General features: G+C 54.0%; 1 protein-coding gene across 9 annotated transcripts in view; it reads left to right on the top strand.

Annotated features, from left to right (window-relative positions):
* PTPRU (protein tyrosine phosphatase receptor type U) overlaps positions 1-14,748 on the top strand; it is a 99,496-nt gene that overhangs the window by 6,170 nt on the left and 78,578 nt on the right. For 6 of the 9 annotated variants that reach the window (XM_037827942.1, XM_037827935.1, XM_037827933.1 and 3 more), the window contains exons 2-7: positions 9,094-9,225; positions 11,945-12,216; positions 12,756-12,837; positions 12,945-13,060; positions 13,468-13,642; positions 14,085-14,378. In XM_037827942.1, coding sequence (XP_037683870.1) covers positions 9,094-9,225; positions 11,945-12,216; positions 12,756-12,837; positions 12,945-13,060; positions 13,468-13,642; positions 14,085-14,378 — 1,071 coding nt within the window. Of the gene's footprint in view, positions 1-9,093; positions 9,226-9,703; positions 9,859-11,944; positions 12,217-12,705; positions 12,838-12,944; positions 13,061-13,467; positions 13,643-14,084; positions 14,379-14,748 lie in introns of those variants that run through there. The other 3 variants (XM_037827939.1, XM_037827941.1, XM_037827940.1) reach the window with 3 other exon arrangements.

Raw genomic sequence — 14,748 nt, 5'->3', positions numbered from 1 at the left:
AACAGGTCCTGCAGGTAATAAGCAGTGTGTAAGTGTTTACAATGAAATGTGTGTGGGTTTATGTGTGCCTCCTGTGTGCTCCGAAAAGTTTGTTCTTAGCTTCTGATGGAGTCCATTCCTGGGGGTGGCGGTGACCAGTCACATTGGTTGGTCTGGCTCTCCTCGTACAACCTTCCCACTGTTCACCCCACTCCCCACCCACCCTGTGCCACCTGATCCAATAAGTCTCCCTCTCTGTCTCTCCCCTGTCCTGCCCTGCAATGCCCTGCCTGGGGCTGGGGGATGTGCTGTAATTGTCCAAAAGCTTTTCAGCAGAATCTGAATTTATTGTTTGCCTGCCAGTGAGCTGGGGCCCTGCCCTGCTCAGATATAAACACTTGGATAATGTGCTCAGTTCTGGGCTGCCCATTCTGTGGGTGGCGGTGGCTTCTTCCCATGCTCTTGGAAAGTCACTGGAGTGGAAGTGTTGGAGGTTGGGGGGTACAATGGGGAGAAGCCCACAAGGTGGATGAGGCCTCAGCTCCCAACCAGTGGGTGAGCTAGCTCAGCGTGGCAGAGATGTAGGAGTTTTCTGGTGGTCTGGGCCCCCTTCCCTTCCAGTGCATCACTGGGAGGCACCTGCAACCCTCCCTGCCAACACTTTTGCAATGTGCTGCATCTTTGTCTTACACTGTATAACTGCAATGTATTATGGCTCTGGATGGCTCTGGGTGTGTGTGATCTGCGGTTCCTGGGCCCAGAACCTCAGGGCTGAGCCACTGTATTACATCTTGCTCAGACTGCATCTCAGCTCTATACTGAATAACAACTGCACAGGGATTCCTCATTACATAGGGTGTGTGAACTCTCCTGGCTCTGTCTACATTCCACCTTTGCATTGTCCCATCATATTCTACCTCCACCCTGCAGTTGTATGTACTGCCATTTGAACTTTTGTAGTTCTCATCTGTGCTGCATTACTCTCCCAGAAGTGAGCATTGCATTAAGAAGGTGGACTTTCCTGGGTTTCTGGACAGAGTCCCTCACATTGCACCACAGCCTGAGACCAACACGCGGCTTTCTCCAGCCACGTTGCACGTTTGCTTTGTAGAGTGTTTCTGTTCTACACTGCAGGATCCCACTGGGTAATCTACATTGTGTTGGGTATGTGTACTCTGCTAGGTTTGGGGCATTGCTCCTCACCATGGATCACTGCATTTTGTACCAACAAATAGCATCCTTCCACCACACAGCATCCTTGTAGCACATGATGTCCTTGTATTGCACCATAATACTGCAGCGTTCATCTGCCCTGCATTGGGCATTTGGACTTTTCTGAGTTTCTGGGCACAGCCCCTCTGCTTTCCTCCATCACACTGTGCCAACACAGCACACCTTTGCCTTACACAGTGCTTCTGTCCCACTGCTTTGCTGCACTGCATTGGGTACGCACTGGTTCCAGGCCCAGGCCTTTACACTATACCACTGCTGTGGCAATGCTGCCCGTTTGGTATCTGTCTTTCACTGTGTTACCACTGAATGTGTCTACTTGTTTCCTTTCCTAGGTTTCTGTTTGCAGTCTCGTTTGAACAGTGTCTTTGCATTGGGTGTCTTTGCTGCAGTGCACTTCTGCTCCCCATTGCACACTGCATTTACGCTACAACTTGAGGCCGCTTTGGTGGGCTTCAGAACTGGCTTGGCTTTTGAGGGCAGTGCTTTTGCACAGAACTGCAACAGTATCCTGGTGCACCATGCTGGATCACTGTTGTGGACCTCTACTAGCAACATACCTGTTCACGTGCACTCTGCTGGGTTTCAGGACCCAGGGTCTTTGCGTTGAAACCACCAATCCACACTTTATCTTCACTACCCTCCATGCCACTTTCTACCACTTCTTTGGGTGTCTGCACCTATACTGCTCCTTGGGATTGTACTGAGCTTGTGTTCTAGACAGAGTTTCCATACCCACAGGTTCCTTCTACACCACACTGCTGCCTTCCCTTCCTTCTGTGCTGTTCAGCATGCCTGTACAGGGCACCTGCCTTCAGTGAGAATTTTTGGAGCTCCTACCATGTCCCTTTCCCATGTTAGTGTCTGGAGAGAGAACTGGTAGGGGCTTGAGCTTACCTCCTTGGCCTTCCTCCATACACCTCTCATGTTACCCTGAGTGCCAGCCCATTGGACCACTACTTGCTTTGCATTGGCACCTGTGTGCTGGGCCTCTGTGCAGCTGTGGGTCCTGTCCATAGGGACGTGGCACTCCTACTCCGTGTCATGACACTGATCAGTTCTGCCATGCTGCACAAGATGCTTCTCCTGGAGTCTGTGCACACTGTGGGCTCTGCTTGCTGCATTGTGTGATCCCGTGGTGATGCTGTACAGTGCAGAGCTGCTGCCCTGCGGGAGATCTGTACATCCTCACTACATAGCCCTCTCTCCCCACAGTACTTTATAAAGCTCAGTTCTTTGCATTGCACAGGTCCAAGCACAGCCCTGTGCCCCTGTAGTCTGCCCTGCATGTCTCTATGATGCAGGGCCTCTGTATGGCATGGCATCTGCATACTCTTTGGCCATCATACCCCTGCCCAGCACAGCCGTTTATTTGGCCCTTCGCCTGTATATGGCATCTGGGCCACACTATGCCTTCCCCTTATACTGCCAACATGGCCGACCTACTGTTAACCCTGGGATTTGCAGTGCATATTGATCAGGGAGATGGGGGGTGGGTCTGGCTTTAGTCCCCTTGCTGCAGTTGGCTTTCCTACTCCTCAGTGGAGATGGCAGGATGTTGGCATCTCTGGGCTCTGGGTTGGCTCCTGTGGGTGGTGCTGGCTCTGCTTTCTCTCCTTATGGCCTGGCCTGGGTGTCTTCCCTGGTTGCAGCCTTGCTGAACCCTGGGCGTTTAGAAGATGGGCATATGGCTGCCAGCACTGCCCTTAATTGCTCATCAGTTATTCAGGGCTCCAGCTGCAGCTCCAGGGAGTGCTGGCCTAGGTCTGGATGTGTTGATTTGGGCAAAGACAGGAGTGAGGTGGGCTGGGCCAGGCCTCTGGGCTAGGGTCATGGTCCTTGAACTGGGTGGAGTGGTCACGGTAAGAATAATGGGGATCATGGAGTCAATAAATCCAGCCACTGTCGGCCATCTATTGCACACAGGGCTTGGGGATGGGATTGAAAGGCATAAGAGACAGTCCCAGACCTCAGGAGAAGAGGAGATGAGGGTGAGAGGGGCCAGAGATGGATCTGTAGTTGGAATGAGGACACTAGACAGGGCTGGGGTGGGCAAGAATATCTAGAGATGAGGCCAGTATTGGTTCTGGGAATGGGTTGAGCTACTAGAATAGGGGTGCCATTTTGGTTGGTGAAGAAGACCAGGATTCTCACTGGGGTTGTGCTTGGATTTCACAGGCCAGAGTTGGGGCTTTGCTTGGGATTTGGTGTGATCCTAGCCCCTATGTTTGCTCTCGGTTGGGAGAGGTTTTGTTTCTCCTGTAGCTACTCTTGGGACCTGGATGTTCTGTTGACAAACCAAAGCCCTCATTGCAAACAGGGAGGGCAGGCTGTGTTTACCTTGGGTCTTCAGAAAACCGCCATTGGCACAGAGCATGTTCCCTGTCTGGTGGCGAGGAGAGCCTGGTGCACGCATACATGCGATGCTCACACAAACATGCATGTCCCCACTGCACCCCCCTGTGCTCGCCTCCCCCACAGGTATATGCATTTGCTGTATGTGCCCTTATACCTCTGCACATAAATATCCACCTACACACCTACAACTTCATGGCACGCTTCCCGGGAGACCCACACTTTCAAACACCCATGCTCACCCTTGCATATCCTTCTCCCATAATGTCTCTCTCTGCCCTCAATCACTCTTGCTCACATGCATACTCAAACAACTGCAATCAGAATTCCAGAGCTGGAAGCCACCTTAGAGGTCACCTGGCTCCTCATTTTTATTTTCTAGGTGAGGAAGCAGGGGATCAGAGAGGGCAAATCACCTGCGTGAGGTCACACAGGGAGTTAGGGGCTCAGCAGGAATAAGACCCAGGGCTCCTGCTTCCCAATTGAGTGCTTGCAACTTGGTACCAGGTCCTCGCTCTCACAGCCCTGCATATACCCTCACACGTACATGCACCCTGCGTATGGAAATGCATGCCCCTGGAGACATCGAGACCATCGACCAAGGAGAACCGCCCCTAGACTCTGGTTTCTCCTCCAAAGGTTGCTTTGTTCCTTTTGGCCGGATGTGGATAAACCATCTCTGTGCTTTCCCAAATTGTGGCTGACGGTTGCTCAGGCAACCGCCTGCCAGATTGGGGAGATTAGCTGAGGAATGTAGCTGGGCCAGTTTGAACAGGGGCTGGGGGAGGTGGTGGGGGTCCTGAGTTGGTTCAGCCCACCCTCTCAGGCAGGCTGGGTAGAAGTTGGGTGCCCAAGGAGGAACCTGGTCTTCTCTCCCTCCCCAGTCCAGCTGAGAATGTGTCCCTTAGGCTTCGACTAGGCTCGGGGAAGGGAGTGTGTGAACATTTGAGTGTGAGGCTCTGTGTGTGTGTGTGTGTGTGTGTGTATTGTGCTTCTCTCTGTAGGGTTCTGGATGTTATTGGGGTTTCTGCTGTGTGCATCCAAGATGGGGACTTGAGGCCCCTTTTCTTAGTAGTTCCTGGCATCTGACTCTGGACCCCATGCTGGCTTGGTCCCAATTCCCTCCTAATTCTAGAGTGTCCTCTGAAGAAGCTGCCACCCTCTTCAATGGCTTATAGGATGTGTCACTCATCTCTGAATCCAGGCACTCCCCTGTGCAAACACCTATGGTAGCTCCCCAATTCAAGATGCAGCCAAAGTCCTCATTCTGGCATTTAAGGCCCTCTGTGCTTTGACCTCAGCCCCGATTCTCTACAGTCATATCTCATCAGAGCAGCCCCTCTGGGCCGCACTCTGTGCCCTGGACAAACTGTGTTTATTCACTGTCTTCCTTTTGCTCCTGCCAGGCCCTTTGCCTCAAATGCCCTTCCAGCCATCTCCACTGGCCAAACTGATAACCGTCCTCCAGACTCAGCTCAGATGCATCCTCCTCTAGGAACTCTTTCCCCTGCCGCCACCCCGTCCTGAGATCTCTGACTCTTCTGGACTCCAGGGCACCTCCAATCCCCCCTGCCCCTCACCCGTTGTGGCCTTGACCCTTCTCTCTCTGATTTGTCTCACTTCCTCCCTCGCACCCAGACTGGGAGGTCCCTGAGGGCAGATGAAGCCTCAGTCACCCTTTTTCCTCTAATGATGCCAGCCTGGGACCTGCTTTGTTGCAAAGTGTCAGCGAACAGAAGTCCTGGGAATGAACTGAACTAACACATGTGGCCAGCAGAAAGTCAGGGCCTTTTCTCTTTGTGCCTAATCTCCTTGAATAAAGATAGCTGGTTTCAGTCCCAGCTGCTTCACTTTGTATCTATGTGACCTTGGGCAAGCAGCCTCGTTTCTCTGTGCCTCAGTTTCCATCTGTAAAACAGGAATAATAATAGCACCCACCTTCTGGGTCACTGTTCAGATTCGCCAGCACATGGTCACAGTGTGAGGGGTGGCAGCCCCCTCGTGGCGGTGTTGGTGTGTGTATGTGTGTATGTGTGTGTGTGTGCACCCATGGCTATGTCCATGGAGTTGAGAGGGATTCCCTGCTGCCAGTCTTGCTCCGAACCCAAAGCCTGATCTAGTATTTTCCCCCGGGCTGGAGCCCTCAGACTTCTCTGGGTCTCCAGCAAAGAGCTGGGGCTTGGTTTTGGGGCTCCTGGCTCCTGGGCCTTTCAGGTTGGAAGTGATGGGGCTTTTCCCAGGGCCGGGGGAGGGCTGATTGTTTCCATCCCAGAGTGAGCTGGAGTGAGGTGGGAGTAGAGCCCTTGTTGGGGAGCTGGCCCTGGAGATGTTACCCCTCAGATCTGTGGCTGGAATGGGTTCTGGCCCAGAGACGCAGAGCTGGGGATGGCCTGACAGATGATGCTGGTTAGCCTGGGCCCTGGTCAGTTGGTCTGGGGTTGCTCTGGCCCAGGACAGTCCCTGAGACAGTGACCAGGGAGAGGGAGTCATCCTGGCTGAGGAGTCACCCTGTCTGGGGTCAGGTGGCAGGAGTCATCTGGTGGAGGTCAGGGGTCACTCTGGCCAGGGTTAGCATGAAATCAGATGATCTGGTGGTCATCTGGATGATGTTAGGGGACACTCTGGTCAGGGACAATCAGCTGGGGGCCACCTTGGCTGAGGTCAGTCTCTCTGAGGCTCACTGACCTGGGTCAATCAGTCTGGGGGATCACGTGACTGAAGTCAATCTGGGGGTCACTCTGAGCAGTTTAGGCATTGCTCTGACCAGGTCCATCAGTCTGGGAGTCCTGGCAGGTCATGGGGCCTAACCCTGGATAGACAGGAGGAAGCCCTGGAGCTGGTCCTAGGCTTGCCCCACGGCCATGGGTGAGATAAAGTGAGACAACCTGGGGCTGCTGCCTTATTACTTGCGAAGGAACAAGTTGGGTCTGAGTCCCAGCCTGGCCCTAGATCCTGGACTTCCATTTTTGGCAATCCCTCTGCCTCAGGAAGAACTTGGCTGAAGAAGACCCTCAGGGGCAGGCTTAGCTCATGCTGAAGTCAGCTGTCCCCTCTCCTCCAGGGAGCCCTCCCTGACCATTCCCCCTGGCCATGTCCCCTCTCTCAAGCACTGTGGGTCTTTTCTAGAGGGAGAGTTGAGGCCCTCCCAATACAGATGGGGATTAACATACACCTTCCCTCTGGCCACAGAACATGGTGCTGACCAGGGCTTTTCAAACTGAGAGGGAAAGAGCACAGCTAAGGTCTTGCTCCAGCCCGGGAGAGAGGCTTGTGTTGTTCTGTCCCATCGGCTTAGTGCCAACCCCACACCTACATCTTATTGTTTTATGCACTGAAGGGCCAAGAAGGGGAAAGGGAGACTCCAACATTGACAAGCCCCTTCTGTGTGGCTGACTCTGCTGCCTGTGCTTCCATATGCCGCTTTACATGACCTGCACAGCAATTCAGAGAAGTAGTTGTTCCAGATGAAACACCTGAGTGTCCGGGAAGAGAAGTCACCTGGCTGCATATGAGCATGGCCAGCGCTGTGCCTGGCCCATGGCCCTCGCTCCCCAGTTGTTGCCTATTCCCTCCACTCCTTGAGACTGGGAAGCAGCTCAGGTCCCTCTTGCGTTGAAGGTGTCTTTGGAAGAAAGCGTGGACTTTGGCCTCCGACCAACATGGGTTCAAATCCTGCCTTTGTTACTTATGTAAACTCAAGCAGCACATATAAAGAACCGCTAATCCAGGGCTTGCTATGTGCCAAGCCTTGTTCCAAGTGGACCCCACAGTGAATCCTCAACCACCCCACATATGAATGGGGAAACTGAGGCTCAGAAAAGAGAAGTCTTACCCATAGTTACAAGGGTTGCTAAATTGCAGAGATTCAATCCCAAATCTGCCTGACACCGAGGCCCACTCTTATATACCATGTTATACTGTGGGTGAATCCTTTACCCTTTGGAGTGTCAGTCACCTCACCTGTCAAATGGGGAGAAGTACCAGGGGCTGGCAGGCATCCAGGACAGGGCCTGGCATGATTTGTGCCTGCTTCCTAACTGCTTGCCTGGGCATTTTCCTGGATCTTGGATGCCTCAGGACTATCCCTGATGGGGCTCCAAGCACTAAAGTTTGGGAGTGAGTGCAGGGGACTGGTTTGCTGTTAATTTCTGAACCAGTGATGTTCCCAGTTTATTAGGTGCCCACCTCAGGGCTTTGATGAGCAAGCTATCATGTGCTGACCTTATTACCAACTGGAGGGCTTGCTTCTGTTTCAACCCACCCCTTCAGTTCACACCAACTGCATTTTTTTTTTTAAGAGAGGCAACATATAAATAACACAAAATTTCTCCTTTTAATCTTTTAAAGGTATACACGTCATCGGCATTATTTACATTCACAGTGTTGTGCTACTGTTACCACCATCTATTACCAAGACTTTTTATGGCCCCAAACAGGAACTCTGTACCTATTAAGCAAAAAATCCCCATTTCTCCCTCCCCCAGGCCCCTGCTAATGTCTAGTCTACTTTCTGTCTCTGTAAATTTGCTTATTTTAGATATTTCATCTAAGTGGAATCATGCCACATTTGTCCTTTTGTGTCTGGCTTATTTCATGCACCATAATGATTTCAAGGTTCATCCATGCTGTAGCATGTATCAGCACTAAGTACTATTCCATTATATAGCTCTACTACATTTTGTTTATCCATTCTTCAGTTGATAGACACTCACATCCCGCCCCCCCCCCCCGCTTTTATCCTCATTTAAACTGTAAATATTGGTTTCAAATCATGGGAATTTGCTTTCTCTAGTCATATGCGTGCCCAGGCCACACACGGCTGCATTTTTGCATGCCACAGCCCTGCAGGCAGAGACCTAGGTTGGGTGACTTTGGGCAAATGACTGAATCCCTTAAGCTCATCTATCAAATGGGAATAATAGTAGTACCTGCCTCCGAAGGGGAGGCCTAAAGGAGACTCTGCCTTTATAGAGTTTATCTCCGAGCTTGGCATGTAAGCAGGAGATGATCGGTGCTGATTGGTATTGTTAAAGAGATACCGTGACTTCTGGCTTAAGGAGTTCATGATCCTGTCAGTCCTGGTGTCCACTGTTCGTCCTCTTTGTGAAGATGGAGAGGCAGGTGACAAGACACTGACTAGCAGTCAGCAGATGGTGGCTCAAACCCCACTTCTGCCATTAACTAGTTGTGTGACCTTAAGGAAGTCACTCAGCCTCTTTGGGCCTTAAGTTTCCTCATCTGTAAAATGGGCACAATTCTAGTCCTGATCGCACTGAGTTGTTGTGAAGCTCCAATGATACAGCAATAATGATAACTTGGTAGAGGGCTTTGGTAGAGGGAGAGGGGGTAAAGAGAAGAGTTTTGTTATAGGCAGGGAGTAAGCTGGGGAGGGCTTGAGGAGAAGAAAGGGTGGGAGGTAGGTCTGGGTAGAAGGAGGAGACAGTGGGGGGACCTGGAGGGCAGCCCCGGGTGCCCTCTCTGTCTGGCAGTCCTGCCGAAACCTGGGCTAACCAGGCCCTGCCTTCACAGCCGGCTGCACTTTTGAGGAGGTGAGTGACCCAGCAGTGCCCTGTGAGTACAGCCAAGCCCAGTACAATGACTTCCGGTGGGAGCAAGTGCGGAGCCACCCTGGCACCCAGACCGCTGCGGACCTGCCCCATGGTGAGCCTGCTCCCCATCCCCATGCTCCCTCCTCCCACGACTCCTTCCAGGAGCAGTTCTACCTACATGCCTTGTGACCTTGGGAACTTCACGTAACCTCTCTGGGCCTCATCTGCTTTTGCATCTGCAATGACATACATGATGCTGTGAGTATAGAACTCGCTGAAAAATGGATGCAGGACAGGTAATCAAAGGTCCTTACAGTTATCAATTAAAACCCGCTTCCTGTTACTCCCCTTGCAGCTCAGCTCGGGATCCCCCTCACTCCTGCTGGGTCTTCCTGAATCCTCCACTCTCCTCCTTGAGAGCCTCTGACTCTAGTCTCCCCAGGGCTTGAAGATGCTGATAAAGCAGTGACACGGGGGGCTGGATGTGTATAAAACCTTCCTTCCTCTCTCCCCTTCTTCCTGGAAGTCCCAGATCCTTTCCAACTTCCACCATGTTTGTTCCTTATTTCAGGATGGGGTTCTTTTGGCATCCTGAGTACTGGACTGGGAGCCAGGAGATTTAATTACATGGGCTCTAGTACTGGTCTCCTACTTGAATGATGGCCCCCTAGAGCACTGGCTCCAGAGTTATGAAGACCTGGGTTCAAATCCTGCCTCTATCCCCTTACCAGCTGTGTGACCTCAGGCAAGTCACTTAACCTCTCTGAGCCTTCATGAGGGGACTCAGTGTTTACTTGCTATTCTTCGGGGGTCTTTGAAGGCCTCTCAAACTAGTACTCCTCTTCACTGCCTGGGTTCAGAATCAACTGGGAGATTGAAAAAAAAAGCTAACACGGAGGCCAAATTACCAACTTTATTACTGATAAAGACTGGGTTGGAGGATATAGCATAGTGGGAGAACCAAATAGGCTTGCTGAACTGGACAGCTTAAGGCCCTCTTCCCCACTGCCCTATCACAGTAGTGGGCCAGGGCCTTACTGCTCAGCTGGGGGCATGGCTGAGAATTGTACCTGCTACTGGGGACAATGGTGGGGCCAGGACTTAAAGCCAATGGGAAGAGGCCTTTCTCTTCTGGGCGCAGGTGGCCTCCACACAGCCTTGACTCCCGCTGCTCTCCCTACCTCCTGGAGGCCTCCCCACCTCCCCCTTCTGTGCATTACTCGCACTATGCCACCCCCTGGGGCAGTCATCTCTGCCCCTGCAGAACTCTCAGCTCCTTTTTTGACCTCTGGGCTGGTGGGATCACAGTTGGACATCGCTGAGAGTGACCTGTCAAGATAGCCGCCTGGTAGGGATCCTGTGTGAGCACTGTATCCTCAGGGCCTAGCATGGTCAGGACTCCAGTAAATGTAGCTGGTTAGAATTCTCCTTTAAAGCCTTGACCACTGTGTATGGGCTCTATCTCTCTCTCACACGCAAGCACAGACATACCCAGTGAGAAAGGGGACAGAGAAATTTAGAATTTCATGAGGGCCTTGTGCTAGACCTTGGGCAAGCGAGACAGACATTCTTAGATCTCTTGGCACTCACATTCCAGGGAAGGGAATTAGGGGTGAGGAGAGAGAGAAGGAAGGAGGGAGAGTTATAAGTAGAGACAGAGAGCAGGAGAGAGGAGAAGGAAAAGCAAAAGGGACAAAGGAAGTAAATGAGAGAAGGGAAGGGATGGAGAGTGGGAGAAAAAACTGGGGAAAAGAAGAAAGAATCAGAAGGAACGGGAGGAAAAGGCAAGAACAAAGTGTCGGATTGGAAGGGGGAGAGACACACACAGCTGCTCACAGGAGGGGAGAGAAGGAGGAGCCGGCCAAGAGTGTGTGGGGGCGGGTGAGCTGTCCTGGGCAGGGCAGCTGACTGACCGACAGGGACCAAGAGTTGGTTTAGTCTCTGGCCCGTCAGGACTGACCAAGGGCCACCTCTAGACTCCTGGCTTGCAGAGATGAATGACAGCCTCTACAGTGGGGTCCCCAGGGACCCTCTCAGAGCTGGGAGCCTCATGGTTTGGGATCTGAATGAGCTTGTGTTGGCCGGCAGCCAAGCCCAGAGGCAGCGGTGCTGGATGGCTGAGGGGGCCCCTTGGCAGCTGCTGGGCCTTCTCCCCTGAAAAAGAGAAGCCATAATCCCCCCTGCTGGGCCCTGAGAAGTCCAGCCACCCGGCTCCTCACCAGCCTGGGTCTCTGGGGAAGGGACAGGGCCTGCCTTTCTCCAGGTTGGAAATCAAGAGAATTCGCATCCCAGGAATTTAGACTCAGGGCATCGGGCTGGAAGGGAAGTTAGAGTCCTTTCATTCAATCACTGTTTTATACATTCATTCGGCTTGGAGTCAGAGCCTGTGCTCATACATGCAGACCTGCATGCCCTTTATTAGCTGGGAGGGAGGGCTTGGGAAGAAGTGGCCTTTGAGGTTCTGTTTTGTGCCAGGCTCTGACTCCTGAGATGACTGACCTAGTCCCTATCCCCAAGGACAGCTCAGAGCATGGGGAAAGCTGTGCATCAGACTGGCCATGAGCTTAGACTGTAATCTGGAGGAGGTAAGGAGCCATAGAAGGGTTTGATAAAGTTAGATTTGTGTTTGTTTGTTTTTTTTTTTTCTGCTCCAACTCTTTCCTTTGGGAAACAGGCCTGGGAAAGTGAAGGAACCTACTTAGCCAGTCTGAGCTGGGCCAAGAACCCCTAACTCCTGGTGTATCAGATGCCTGGAGTCCGTTGTTTCTGCCCACCTGACTCTGGTCCTACTCCCAGCCTCCTCAGCTCCCTCCTCTTCCTGCTCTTTCCAGGCTCCTACTTGATGGTCAACGCTTCCCAGCATGCCCCCGGCCAGCGGGCCCATGTCATCTTCCAGAGCCTGAGTGAGAATGACACCCACTGTGTGCAGTTCAGCTACTTCCTGTACAGCCAGGATGGGCACAGCCCAGGCACCCTGGGTGTCTATGTGCGCGTCAACGGAGGCCCTCTGGGCAGTGCTGTCTGGAATATGACCGGATCCCACGGCCGACAGTGGCACCAGGCTGAGCTGGCTGTCAGCACCTTCTGGCCCAATGAGTATCAGGTGGGCTGAGTTCAGTCTGTGGTCATCCTGTGGGGGTGGAGAGCATGTTAGCTTGAGGCCAGGGATTAGTGAGCGGATGAGGTTGGAGCTGGTCTCTGTTCCGCATCAGGGGTCAATCTGTGGTCACGGTCGTGGGTCAGTCTGTGGTCAGCATTGGGTTATTCAGGGACTGGGGTCAGTCTGGGTTCAGCATCAGGGGTCATTTGTAAATAGGAATAGTCTGGGGCCAGTGTCAAGGGTGACTTGGAACAATGCTGACTTGGAAAACCTGTCTGGATGGGTAAAATTTTGTTGCTTGAAGGTAACTGTCCGGGATTAGGGGTGCAACCACTGGCCTTGACCTTGCTAGCTCTGGCTGCTGATACTCCCTTCTCCCCCAACTAGCTGGCTTGGTAGGGAGGGTAAGTGTGAGCTGGGAAGAGCTTGGTGGTTTGAGGAGGGTGGTGTTGGGATCGATCTGAATCGAGGCTCCTCTGGGCCCCTTTCCAGGCAGAACTGGAGGGATGCCAGTGTGACAGGGGCCCTTCCACCTCCCCCAGGTGCTGTTTGAGGCCCTCATCTCCCCAGACCGCAGGGGCTACATGGGTCTAGATGACATCCTGCTTCTCAGCTACCCCTGTGGTGAGTCCCAGCCCCTCTGGCGGTACAGGGGTGAAGGGCACGCACGGTCTCGGCTCCTGCCTGCAGGGGGCACAGGCCCAGGTCACCGTGCTACTCTATTCCCGCAGCAAAGGCCCCGCACTTCTCCCGCCTGGGCGACGTGGAGGTCAACGCCGGCCAGAACGCCTCGTTCCAGTGCATGGCGGCGGGCAGGGCGGCGGAGGCAGAACGCTTCCTCCTGCAGGTTTGTGGCGATGTGTGTGTGTGTGTGTGGGGGGTGGGGGCTTGGCCAAGGTGGGGGGCTTCTTCCTGTTGCTGAGTCCGCATTTCATCTTCCAACACCCATACATACGCTCTCGTCCTCCCTCATTCCCTAGCTACCCGTATGCAGGCTCGGGTGCCTCTCTCCCCACCTCGCCTCCCACTCAGAGCAGAGCGTGGCTCCAGGACCCTCCAACGCCCCTCCCCACCAAAGCGACCACCTTCTCTTAATCAGCCTCTTATCTCGCACCCTCCTTGGTGGAGCTGGTTCCAGGAATCCCATGTCTTCCCTGCGCAGGGACGGCGAGATGGGGCCAAGTCACAGCGGGATCGGGACCCCTCCCTCCCCGGCACCCCTGACCCTGCTCTACCCTCCCCTCTCCTCGGCAGCGGCAAAGCGGAGCGCTGGTGCCCGCCGCCGGCGTGCGGCACATCAGCCACCGGCGCTTCCTGGCCACCTTTCCGCTGGCCGCCGTGGGTCGCTCCGAGCAGGACCTGTACCGCTGCGTGTCCCAGGCCCCTCGCGGTGCGGGCGTCTCCAACTTTGCCGAGCTCATCGTCAAGGGTCAGTGCGCGGACGCCCGCCGCGGGCGCACCCTCGGGGTGCGGCTCCGGGTGGGTGGGGGTCTGGCCAAGGGACGGGCCGGTGGGGGGGCAGCGTCAGGCTGAGAGCCGGAGAGGCGGGGTCTGGCTGGGAGGCTTGGGGAGGGGCTTGACCCGAGGGGGTGTGGTCAGCCGCTGGAGGCGGGGATTTGAGGATTCTGAGGGGAATGCGGGAGAAGATTCGGGCTGAGGGGCGAGGGGGCTGCGTCTTACCGAGGGTGGGCGGGGTCAGACTACTGAGCCGGGTCCCTTAGGACGTGGGGATTTAGTGGCGGCTGGAGAGGCGACCTGGTCCCCCGAGGAGGGTTTTTGGGGACTTGGGTATGGTGGGTGAGAGTGAGGAGTTGGGGCCGGGTTCTCACAGCGACAACTGCCGGCCCCCCTCCGACCCCGTCCCCTCGCAGAGCCCCCCACCCCCATCGCGCCCCCACAGCTGCTGCGCGCAGGCCCCACTTACCTCATCATCCAGCTCAACACCAACTCCATCATCGGCGACGGGCCGATCGTGCGCAAGGAGATCGAGTACCGCATGGCGCGAGGCCCGTGGGCCGAGGTGCACGCCGTCAGCCTGCAGACCTACAAGCTGTGGCATCTCGACCCCGACACCGAGTACGAGATCAGCGTGCTGCTCACGCGCCCAGGCGACGGCGGCACCGGCCGCCCCGGACCGCCCCTCCTCAGCCGCACCAAGTGTGCAGGTGGGTGCGCACTGCCCCGAGGGCGACCGAGGGGCAAAGGGGTGCGTTCCAGACGTTGTATAGCCTGCATCTGTACTTCTAAACTTTCTAAAATGTTCTTAACTTTCTAAAATGTTCTTAACTTTCTAAAATGTTCTTAACTTTCTAAAATGTTCGTAACCCCTATGGTAAAGATGCACCAGTTTTACCTACTTATACACACACACACAGACACACACAGATACACTGATATAAAATCCCCAGGAACGCCATGACGTGGGCACTCTCGTCATACCCATTTTACAGATGAGGTGACTGAGGTACAGAGATGTTAAGTGACTAGTGACACAGCTAGTAAGCCACAGAGCTGGAAGTGGAATCTGATAGTCTG

This window comes from Choloepus didactylus, chromosome 2, assembly GCF_015220235.1.
Source record: "Choloepus didactylus isolate mChoDid1 chromosome 2, mChoDid1.pri, whole genome shotgun sequence".
NCBI classification, from domain to species: Eukaryota; Metazoa; Chordata; class Mammalia; order Pilosa; family Megalonychidae; genus Choloepus; species Choloepus didactylus.
This window is presented reverse-complemented; position numbering and strand designations above follow the sequence as displayed.